Genomic DNA, 12,678 nt, shown 5'->3' with positions numbered 1-12,678 from the left:
AACCGTTGCATTATGCTGTTTCCAGTCTAGACAATTATTTTATATAAAAAATCCAAAACTTTTACTTTCCTGGCGGTCTCAGGAGGTTAAAATTTTAAATTTTTTCTTGAATCAGTATGTTTATTCTTTTGTTTTTTATTATGATCTGTACTTTAGCACCGACTGTATACTTGTGCCACCTCTTCTTGCTCCCATTTGTCTAATTTTGTTTTTTAACCCCCTTTGACTTCACCTCCCCAGCCTTGTTCACTTTCTCATGCTGCATCTGTCATTCCCTCCGTCATGTTACTCGCTCCCTCTCTCACTCGACCACCCACCACCCACCACCCCACCCCACCCCTTCACCCTCCCTCCCTCCTCCCGTTCACTCTCCGGGGAGATAGTGTTGTTGTTTGTTGTTTTAAGCCTGAGTTTGGTCCCACCACTCTCAGGAGAGAACAGAAGAGAGAGCAAGAAGTCTGTTATGGCCCGCTGACAGGGAATACATGGGACGGCCCACTCCAGGGAGCATCTGATGGGATTATAACACTTTTTTTTTTTTTTTTCTTTTCTTCCTCCCCTCACTCTTTCCAGCTCACTTTTTTTCCCCCTCACTAAGAATAACTCTGCTCAGTGTGGTTTTAGCATCACAAGGGCAACCCTATGTTCAAATGGACAGCTCTTTGTCAGGGTTATTGGACCTGATTTTTAACAAATATCTGGCTTTCACTGAGGAATCCAGTTAGTTCGCAGCTCATTTGGAAGAATTCGACCCTTTCCTTTTGACGAGCACGGATAGTTGGGAAGACAAAAAAAAAAAAAAAAAAAGCAGAGGAGAAAGAAGTGTTTATCTTGGCACGACAGTGGTGAGGAATTAGTCCCAGATGAGCACTGACAGCTGACACCATCCTCAATTTCATTTGATTTGATCCGGGCTCCATACGTCCAATGTCGGTGAGATGATGTGCAAACTCTCCAACAGCACAGACTCTTTGCCTTTTTAGGCTGTTCACACATGTGCACATAAAGTTGAAGCTTTTTCTTTTCTTTTTTTTATAATTCTTTTTTCTGAAAACGACTGGGCATATCCTTAACACCCGGACCAGAAGCTGAACTACAGTGTGACTGAATTTCCACTTTGACGCTCTTTGATTTTGCACTGAACTGGAACAATTTCCAGCTAAAACATCTGATCTAAAACGCAGACTGGATCTCAGCAGGCCTGACAGTGGTTTGAAGACCAGTGACTCACTGTTGCACCGCTGTGATTCACTCCTGCTTCAACCAGGTGCAGTTGATGAGACTTGTTTTTTTTTTTTTTTTTTTGCTGTTTTGCATCTGCGCTCTGTTTTGCATTTGTTTTCCTGCATCATTCCAGTCAGAGTGGACCTGTCTGTGTTTCTAGTGGCCTCAGAACTTTTTAAAGGATTCACTCAACTTTCCTTTCTGATTCATGACAGCATGGAGGTTCTGGTCACGCCACAGAGGTTCTCTTTGTCCATCCGTCCCTTTTCAGAGCTGCTGTTTTGATGCTTCTCTGAACTCAAACTCTTTTTTGAACCTGTCTGTGACATGATGAACAAAGATTCTCGACACTCAAGGAAGATGCACGGCAACTTCTCCACCCGCAGGCACTCGTGCATTGGGTACGTATCCAAGAGTGTTGAAAGCTTTGATTGTTGGAACTTGTCGTTGAACACAGTGTGTGTGTTTGTAGAGGTTAACCCTGGTATCTGCATGTGCCTGGCACTGATGAATCGGTGGGAAATGCTGCTGCTTTGTCACTGTGTTTGCAGTAGTATTGTGTTGCTGTTTATAGCATTTTTATGACTCAGCATCTGCTGAATTCTGGGGAGCTGTTTTGTAGACATGTTTCATCAGTCTAGTCTCGTTTAGTTCCGCAGAAAACCCATGCAAATCCATCTGTTTGATACTCATACTCAATTCTTCCTCATGCTGCTGCTTTCTGAATGATGAAAAGGTGATCTGATGGTGAGATTTTTTTTTTTATGTCATTGTATTGGGTGATGTGGATGTGGCAGTGGGCCTCCGGGTGGCTTTGTGGATCAATGGCTTTATCCACTGATGTCCCTCCTTGGCATCTGTGGACTCGGGCCAGCGTTAGTTTGGCACATTATGACTTATCATGTGGCTCACAATGGTCTGGTTTTGTAACAGGAATGAAAAAAATATATATCAGCGTGGTGTGGAGAGGAGATCTAATCTTGTGTTTTCTGTCTTGTCCTCTAGGAAACAAAACAATGTGTCAAGTGAACTAATTTCAAACAGTTTAATCACACTCTCGTCAGTGTTACTGCATTGTCCACACACTGATGAGCCTAATTGTCTTAAACATAGCTGTAACATGATACAACTGTGCAATCAGGAAAAACTAAATCTACTACAGCTGTCATGAGATCCCTTCAGGACACACTGTTATGCAACTAGAGACTAAAAAGACTCTGTACATAAAAAACACAAATACACACAGATGGTTAGTATACACACAGGACATCATAAAGTTCTATCTTTTGCAATAAATTATGTATCTGCATTAATTTATAGAATGCTATTGGTCTCCTAATGCAGAAACGGGAGAGCAGCTGTGGCTACAGTTTGTGAACTCTGGGCATAAGGCATGTGCCTTGTCATCCGAACTCCTCCAGCCGTGAGCCTGTTTGGATCATATGAGGAGATCAAAGCAGCAGATTTTAGACCACAGCCAGAAATACTGAAGTAAGGAAGGAGAACAGAACAAGCCTCTATTCTTACTACCTGATTTGTACATTGAGATTCCTGGCTGAGAAACCGTACTGAACTGGAGTCAGTGATGGGAGCATCAGATCAAAGTGAAGTTCAACTCTTGTTTTTCATTTTCAGCACCAGACAAAACAAGGACCTATTGAATAATGATGGGGAAAACATACCACCCATGTGCACTCGTAAGAAGTACTAATACCACAATGAAAATACTTAGCGGCTAAAATTTGCTTAGAGGTCTTATTTATGTCTTTGTGCATAAGAAATCAATATAAGTGAATCCCCAAAGGAACTTTGTGTTGGTAAATGCAAGTTATGCAAATTTACAGGATTTCAGTTCTGTTGCCACATGTTGTTGGTCATATGAACTATGTTTTCAGGTCAAAAATGTCCAATTTCATCTCAATTAATGCTATATTTTCATGTCACAAATGGCCAAGTTATATTTGAACTGAATTTACCTGAAAAACAAATATTCTATTCTTTTAGATTCCCCAATTTTTCTTACAAGATTCTATCCTACATATCACATGTTTTATTTTTAGAGGTTGCAATATGGAGTATGGTGCTGATCCATCCTGCTTATGTTACGCCAATACATACATTAAGAATGTCACGTGTCACTTTTTAAATCAACAGTTTTCTAATAATAAGCATTTTTATAAAGAAATAATTCTATATTGTTATTTGCTCTTTAATATGATGATAAACTATACAATAAATAATTCTGATCCTAGTTTTTGCACAGGGATCATTTGTGGAAACGGTGACATGGCTGCCGAGCATCAGTATGATGGGATCTGTAACAACCATGTCACATCCGTCCACTGACACATTTTGTGTTTTTGTGTCAGCTGTTATTGTTTTAGATCCACAATACTAACATTTATGAATAAGAGGAGAATTAGCAATAGTAAGTATATAAGTTTATTCCTAATAAAGTACTGGTACTGACCAGATCATCATGGGTAATGTCACGTCCGTCCACCAGCAAAAGTTTTCACATACACGTGCTATTCAAAATCCAATATTTCTGAAAATATAGCTTCCACTGTCAAATAATATCAGTAGTCTGTGCACAAATGTATTAGCATTATTTCAACACAGTTCTATGCATTTCTTACAACTTTTTTTTTTTTTTGACAAAAATGGCCACTCATTTGACCCCCTAAGTAAATTTTAGCCGTAAGAGTAAAAGTTTAACTGTGCGAGCAAAATGTACACTACCTTTATTTCAGATTAAATATAGAGGTAAAGGCCTCATATGGAACATAAATAAGTAGATGAAAACAATATACAATGGAACAAAAGGCAATTCAGTAAAATGATAAAACCTTTAGAATTATTGCCGCCATCCAATGTAAAACAAATAACTCCGCTAAAGCATTTTTTTTGTTTGTTTTTTTTTTTTACTGCTGTAGACGTTTCGCTCAAGTGAATTCAACTGTATTTTCTGTACTATTTAGTATAATCAACAACAATAAATCTTTCTATAAAATTATCTTTAGTGTCACTGTCTTGGGAGAGCTCTAAAAAGAATAAAACCCATAAAATCAGATAAACAGCCTGTTTTTGACTTTGTGACAATAAATTTTCCAGCAAATCAAAGATTAGCTGGTCGATAATTTTTTTTTGAAATGATCTGCCTCAGAGGTTAAAAGTACTAAATCTTGCGTATTTTGATAAGACGAACTGGAAAACAAATGACAAAAGTACAATTTATCTAATGTTTTCAGTGTGTATGATAAAGTGTTATTACGCTATATATTAGTTTACGTACATTTATACAATAGATTTATAGATGTTCCCGTATTAAGAACCTGTAAAGTGAATGTATTGTAATGTACAGACAGTGTTTTGAGGCAGATCTGTCAAGGCAAGGCAGGTTTATTTATATAGCACATTTCATGTACAAGACAATTCAAAGTACTTTACGTAAAACATTAAAAGCATTACAGCAGAGACACTTCTTCAAGAACATGGAGGGAACATTGCTGAAAAAATATAATTCGATTTTTCACAACTCCTAAAATTACAGCTAAATGTGTCCAGAGTTCAACCTTGTTGGAGAGAATGTGGACATATCAATGTAAATCATGCATATGTCTTTTGGCCATGTCCTACACTTGCATCATTCTTGGATAATGTATATTCAACAATTGTTAAGATATTGGGTTTTGCAATTCCTAAAACATGTTTGGTGATGTATTTTGGATGTATTATTGGTAATAATGTAAGAAAAAATGATAGATATTTGTTTAAAATACTATTAGAAGCCTGTAAAAAGGCTATTACCAAAAAAATGGTGCAGATTAGAACCACCTACAACTTACGACTGGATACACACTGTGATTGGAATATTTGAGATGGAGATTCTGACCCATAGACTGAAACTGAAGAAGAACAGTGTCATGATAAATGGAAGACATGGACAATTTTCACTTCAGTGTCACACCACTGAAAACAATTGTTAGTCACAAGATTTACTGTAGTCTATGTGTCCCATATGTCCCCCATGTTTGTCTTGTTTTGTAATGTACATAAAATAAACAATAAAAATAAAGTTTAAAAAAAAAAAAAAAGCATTACACTATAGAACACAGGTGTCAAACATGCATCCTGGGGGCCAAATCCAGCCCGCCAGAGGGTCCAGTCCGGCCCTTGGGATGAATTTGTGAAATACAAACATTACACTAAGATAATAACAATCCTTTTAGTTCAGGTTCCACATTCAGACCAATTCAATCTCAAGTGGGCAGGATTCAGTAAAATACTATCATAATAACATAGGAATAATGACAACTCCTAATGTTTCTGTGTGGAATGTGGAAATGATAAACTGAGGCATAATATTGTTAAAATTACACTTATTTTTTCAGTTTGTTCATCTTATTCACATCCTTTGAAAGGATAATTTGTAGATGTAAACATTTTCATCATGTAAATTTACTTTTTTCGCTTGAAAATATAGAGAAAATTTTGGAGTTGACATTATTTATATATTCTTATTTTATTATTTTACTGGTTTGGCTCACTGCAGATCAAATTTAGCGGAATGTGGCCCCTGAACTAAAATGAGTTTAACACCCCTGGCATAGAAGCAATGGGCATGAAAAAAAAAAAGCACCAAAAAAAACAAAACAAAACAAAAAACTGATAAATGGTAGCTTTGAGACAAATATTCCTTTTGAATAAAACCTATTCTCTCATTAATTCTTGAATTTCACATTTTCACCCAAAGCTGTATCTTGGAAACTACAGATAACCAGCATTTTTGACTGGTGAATTTATTCAACCAATAACAACACTTAATCCCTCTAAAGCAGGGGTGTCAAATTCATCAGGGGCCATATTTAGCCCAATTTGATCTCAAGCGGGCCAGACCAGTAAAATAATGACTTAATAACCTATAAATAATGACAAATCCAAGTTTTCTTTTTGTTTTAGTACAAAAAAACACCAATTAAATTATGCAAATATTTACATTTTACAAAAAACGATGTGAATAACCTGAAAAAACAGAACTTTCATCTGAAAATTAGTGCAATTTTAACAAAATTATACCTTAACGTATTATTTATACATGTACATTCACACACAATGTTACGTAAACATTTGGTAACAGGCAGAATATTGTTAAGTTGGGAGTATTTATAGGTTATTATGACCCACCTGAGATTGAATTGCTCTGAATGTGGAACCTGAACTAAAAGGATTGTCAGTATTTTAGTGTCATTTTTGCATCTCACAAATTCATCCCAAGGGCCGGACTGGAACCTTTGGCGGGCTGGATTTGGCCCCCGGGTCACATGTTTGATACCTGTGTTCCAAAGTGCTCAAAATCAGCACATTTGGAGACAGGAGGATGAAAAACTCAAATATGAAAAGTAACTAAAGCTATAATGGAGGAAAAAGTGAGTTGTTAAGTCGAATAAAATACCTAACTCCATTCTCTCCCAGCTAACACTGGTAGAAGGAATGGTTACATTCTCTTTAGGCAACACACACTCAGACAAAGCGTCCTCTTGTAATCCAGATGCATCCATCACAATAGAGACGGCTCTTATCCTGAATTGCACTAAACAGTACCAGGGCACCATTCATCCCAGACTGTACCAAACAAAGACCAAACTCCTCAGGGAGGCTTTTTTCTGGTGTGAGACGTGTAAACACAGTCTCACTGCTTTAAGATGAACAGGCCCGGGACCGGTTGACTCTTGTATCATGAGAAGATAACTGGTGCTACACTTCCATCAGACAGTTGGAGACGAGCCTGGTCCAGTGTGTATCTGTGAGCTGAAGGAGAGAATGATGAGGAGAGGGAGGGAGGCCGAGTGGAAAAGAGAGATAATTTAGACAAAGTGTGTGAGGGGCGCAGACGAGAGGGCGGTGAAGAGGCGATAGAGGGGATGCGGGTTGAGATAGGGCTGCTTTTAGTGCAGAGATAATGACCCAGGGCTGAACTAAGAGACTGGAAAGAGGAGGGGGTGGGGTGGGTGTGGGTGTGGGGTGGGGGGGGTCTACAGGGAATTAAAACATGTTTGTAAAGGAAAGAAAGGAAAATGTGACTGAAAAAATAACCAAAAACAAACAAGTGTCAAGTGAGGCCGCTCAACCAAAGGGCACCAGTGTCAATGTCAGAGGTCCCAATATAGCCAACACCACCCCCGCCCCCTCTTCCCCCAAATGCACCCACCCAGATTAGTCAATAGGGCCTGTGTGGCTGTGGCGGGCTGGGTGCTCTGTGCGTCACTGCTGTACTCCATATTTTCAGCATGACTGATTTCCCCAATCGCCTGCAGAGCCTCATCGATTGGTGAGGCCGGCAGCAGCCTGGGACCAGGCTAACGCTGCCCAAATTCAAGCCCAACAGCTCTACTGTATTTACCAGGAAGTGTAGGAGCAGATGCATCTTTAACCTTTCAGCAGAGATGAGGGGTTTACTCATGTTTTGTTTGTGCGTAACACTGTAACTGCATGTGCAACTTATATGTGTGGTAATCACAGTATCATTAGATTACAAGAGATGGCTTATGTTTTGGATTATTTACTCAGAAATGTTAAAGATAATTCTAATTTCCCATTAACTCTTAAAAATAAAGGTATATGCACTGTAGTCTGCATGTTTAGTCTACATATTTAAGTTGTATTTTCATTTCATGTAGTGGGCAAACTACATTTTTGCTCAAATTTTAGAAATTGTAAAACGGCTAAAATTTGCTTACAGGTCTTATTTCTGTCTTTGTGCATAAGAAATCAATATAAGTGAATCCCCAAAGGAACTTTGTGTTGGTAAATGCAAGTTATGCAAATTTACAGGATTTCAGTTCTGTTGTAACATGCTGATGCTCATATGAACTATGTTTTCAGCTCAAAAATGTCCAGTTTCATCACAATTAATGCTATATTTTCATGTCACAAATGGCCAAGTTATATTTTAACTGAATTTACCTGAAAAACAAATATTCTATTCTTTTAGATTCCCCAGTTTTTCTTACAAGATTCTATCCTACATATCACATGTTTTATTTTTACAGGTTGCAATATGGAGTATGGTGCTGATCCATCCTGCTTATGTTACGCCAATACATACATTAAGAATGTCACACGTCACTTTTTAAATCAACAGTTTTCTAATAATAAGCATTTTTATAAAGAAATAATTCTATATTGTTATTTGCTCTTTAGTATGATGATAAACTATACAATAAATAATTCTGATCCTAGTTTTTGCACAGGGATCATTTGTGGAAACGGTGACATGGCTGCCGAGCATCAGTATGATGGGATCTGTAACAACCATGTCACATCCGTCCACTGCCACATTTTGTGTTTTTGTGTCAGCTGTTATTGTTTTAGATCCACAATACTAACATTTATGAATAAGAGGATAATTAGCAATAGTAAGTATATAAGTTTATTCCTAATAAAGTACTGGTACTGACCAGATCATCATGGGTAATGTCACGTCCGTCCACCAGCAAAAGTTTTCACATACACGTGCTATTCAAAATCCAATATTTCTGAAAATATAGCTTCCACTGTCAAATAATATCAGTAGTCTGAGCACAAATGTATTAGCATTATTTCAACACAGTTCTATGCATTTCTTACAACTTTTTTTTTTTTTTGACAAAAATGGCCACTCATTTGACCCCCTAAGTAAATTTTAGCCGTTAAAGATATCAGTAATTTCCCATAAACCCTTTAAACAAAAGGTATTTGGACTATAGTCTGGATGCAATTTGTATTTTTTTTTCATGCTGTGGGAAAATAGTGGATGCAAACTACATTTTCTGCTCACATTTTAGAAATTGTAAAAATTTAATATATTGTCATATTTTAACGATGAAAAATCTATTTTAATCTCTCTTTAGTCATTTATCCTCTGACTTCATGCAGTGGAAATTTAAGAGTCAAGGAAAATTTGGGTCTTTCTTGACAAAACATCTATTTTTTCACTGTTTTTCATATATTTGTAGCTTGAAAATATTGTTAAACATTCAGTAACTGCAGTTTTATGTCAGTTTTGCTTTCATATATGATACGCTGTTATATGCAATAATTAAGGTTATGTAGAAGAAATCCAAAGAGTGCATTAAAAAAGTAGGGGCTATTTTTAGAGCCACTTTAGTTCTCACAGGACGATGACACAACAAACATGTATTGATTTTAAGCATATATTACATTGCTGTAGTTTAAATTCTAAATTAAAAGTATATATAGTTGTTCAGATAAGTTTAACCTCAACATCTACAACAGTCACATACATACTGATGGAACAGTGTAAATAATAATAATAAAAAAGATAATTTTACAGCACAATGACGACTATTAATCTCTATTTTAAGTGCATTTTTAGTGTCAGTTTTAAAAATATATTAACTTTAATAAAGGATCTGAGTACTTCCTCCTCTGTCCACATTGTTGCAGCTTAAATACATCAGGATCTGTCAGTTCTCAGTTTGACCACTAGAGGGAGAAACTGTCTAAGTTTTGCAGGGACACAGTCAGAACAGTGACAGGAACACAGTGGACTGTAGCTGTGGAAAACAGAACAGCAGCAGTTTTTTTAATTATATTTAAGCTGTTGGAAAAGGTCATTGGATGTTGTAGATTGTGTAGTGGTGTAGCTTTATAGTAAAATGATGTTTTTGAAGCAGCTCATCCAGTTTCACATTGTACAGATACACGCTTGTGTTCATTTTGTGAAGTTTTAACACGACAATCTGAGCTTCTGTTTGCTTTTATTGATACATCTGTTCATTTTTTTAATCAACTAAATGCATGTATTTTATTCATTTTGTCCATCCATCAGAATCCATTTTACTCTGAGTTATTAACTGTTGTAATTTAGTCTGAATTTGATTCAATTTGGTTTCACTCTACACTCAGAATTCACTTTACACATGGGAGACGTGCACAATTTTTGTTAGATACTGCATAGGAAAATGGAAGAATTAAACTGTTTAATTAAATGCACCTTTCTAACATTAACCCTCCGGTATCCCGTCCAGTAAGGCCCTTACCAAGCACCAAGTGTGCCTTTTTCGCATACTTGTGGAATAATGTCAAATAAAATTTTCATTCAGTTTGTTTTAATTCTTTTACACTTTTTTCTATTTCATCAACTTGAACCATAAATAAAAATACTAAATACTCAATAATTTTCACATTTTTTAACCCTTGAAATGCTGTGTTTGTAATGTAAACAAATATTTTTTAATGCAAAAAACACAATTTTTTTTTTTTTTTCAAAATACTACATAAAAATTGGATCACATATTATTTAATTTTTGCAGCCTGGCATATGTCAATGATTAACTCCAACACTGGTTAATTTGCATTATTATTTTTGGTGTTAGGTCGAATGTTCAAAAATACTGGCATTCGTCACCAAGTGTGCGTAAAATGCACACCTATAAATCAAGCTATTAAATATTATATATTGATTTATTTTTCTGCTCTAATTTGATTTTATTTTTGGTAAATCAAGGTCAGCCCTAATCATACATATCAAATGGAAGAAATAGTGCGTTTTAGGCACACTTGGGAGACAGATGCTAGTCTTGTAATTTTCTTTTGTTTACAATGTGCACATTTTAGTTGGTGGCCAGAATTTTAAAGATCATGCAAAAATGAACAACTTTTGAATTCTAACCTTATTTAAATTGTGAAAAATAATACGAAGTTTTTTAAAACGAAGTGCAAAGTGTGCCTAAAAGGCGCACCCGGATACCAAAGGGTTAATATAATGACTTTTAACGGTTTCTTTTTAGTTTATAGATGAACTATGCAGTAAATTCCAGCTGACATCACCTCCAGTAATTCAGTTTAATTCAGGTTTAGTATAAAACATTAACATGATCTTTTAAGCATAATATTTTTATCTTACGTTAGAGGAATTTTATGCAAACATGAAGTAATAGTTTTATTGTTATTTATTTGCTCCATTCTTTCCAATATTTATTAACACAAGATAAAACATTTGAGTTTTATGTTCTATTTTTTATTCAGTATTTTATTTTGTTCTTCATATTTTTGACATCTTACTATTTTCTTAAGTTGAGTGAAACTAGATGCTTTATAAATTAAGACACTGAATTACACAATAACATGTACAGTATAATGAAAACAAACATAAGAGTCACAACACAGACAATATAGTGCAGCTGTTTTTGTCTTTTTTTGTGACAGCCATGAATCTATTAATGATTAGTTTGGGCTGAATTTACCCTTTAGTGCTTTTACAGTTGGCAGCAGCGTCAACATGTGATGCACAGTGAGTCTAAGTTTGATTATTCTTAATGTCTGTGGTCGAGAGATTCAAGGAATGGAAGTGGTTTACCAGTTATTTCTCTCTTGATTTGTGTTGTGAATCTGAGAGGGTGTTGACACGTCTGATAAGGTTTTATAAAACCTTGAATTTCTTGAACTGCTCTAGAAACAAGTGTCTCAGTACTTTTATAAAACAAGCCTGTCCTTTTAGATAATTCTTCTGTGATTTTTATTGATTTTATCAAGGTTCTAAATTTTCAATAAATCCAATGAAGCTGTTAACACTTAAGAATAGTGACCTGTTGCTTCATCTGATATTAAGTTACTATAGTTTAACTTCAGCCGACATTTATTATTATTATTATTATTATTATTATTATTATTATTATTAATAATAATAATAATAATAATAATAATAATAATAATAATAATAATAATAATAATATGAATTTTGACAGCCCTACCTTTTTCATACAAAAACCAAGAGAAAAATTTGGAGTTGTCATTATCTATAGGTTATTATGATAGTATTTTAGTGTTCTGACCCACTTTAGAGGGAATTGTGCTGTATGTGGCCACTGAACTATACTGACTTTGACCCCTTGATTGTTAATTTCTCAGTGAAATTTTTGTATTTCATAAATTCATCCCATGAGCCAGATTGGACCCTTTAAGCCAGGGGTGTCAAACATGTGGCCTGGGGGCCAAATGTGGCCCGCCAAAGGGTCCAGTCCAGCCCTTGGGATGTTTTTGCAAAGTCAAAAATTCCTGTCTTGAATTGCATTAAGAAAAAAAAAAAACGAATTAGCTTGAATTAAGCAAAAAAAAAAAAAAAAAAAAATCTTCAATTAAGCAAAAAAACCCCCAAAATCTTAGATTTAGCAAAAAATCTTGAATTAAGCAAAAAATCTTGAATTTACAACTTCATATTTGTTTCTTTGTTTTATTGCAAAAAATAACATTACATTTTGAAAATATTTACATTTACAAACTATCCTGTAACAATAAAATGTGAATAACCTGAACAAATATGAACAACCTGAAATGTCTAAAGAAAATTAAACACAATTTTAAGTATTTTCTGCCTGCTCCTCAGTGTTTAGTGTCTTTGTAGATCTGATCCATAATGCATGTGTAGAAATGATAAGTTGAGGCAGAATA

At 35.4% G+C, this 12,678-nt stretch overlaps 1 protein-coding gene across 3 annotated transcripts in view; it reads left to right on the top strand.

Moving 5' to 3' along the window:
* pde4ca (phosphodiesterase 4C, cAMP-specific a) overlaps positions 1-12,678 on the top strand; it is a 135,088-nt gene that overhangs the window by 29,366 nt on the left and 93,044 nt on the right. Inside the window, exon 1 of one of the 3 annotated variants that reach the window (XM_030160812.1) lies at positions 420-1,625. The exons of the other annotated variants lie outside the window; for them this stretch is intronic. Coding sequence (XP_030016672.1) covers positions 1,552-1,625 — 74 coding nt within the window. The 5' untranslated portion in view covers positions 420-1,551. Of the gene's footprint in view, positions 1-419; positions 1,626-12,678 lie in introns of those variants that run through there. 3 annotated transcript variants of the gene reach the window in all.

The sequence above is a fragment of the Sphaeramia orbicularis genome, chromosome 17 (assembly GCF_902148855.1).
Source record: "Sphaeramia orbicularis chromosome 17, fSphaOr1.1, whole genome shotgun sequence".
NCBI classification, from domain to species: domain Eukaryota; kingdom Metazoa; phylum Chordata; class Actinopteri; order Kurtiformes; family Apogonidae; genus Sphaeramia; species Sphaeramia orbicularis.
The sequence above is the reverse complement of the archived record's forward strand: the minus strand, read 5'-3'. Positions and strand labels throughout refer to the sequence as shown.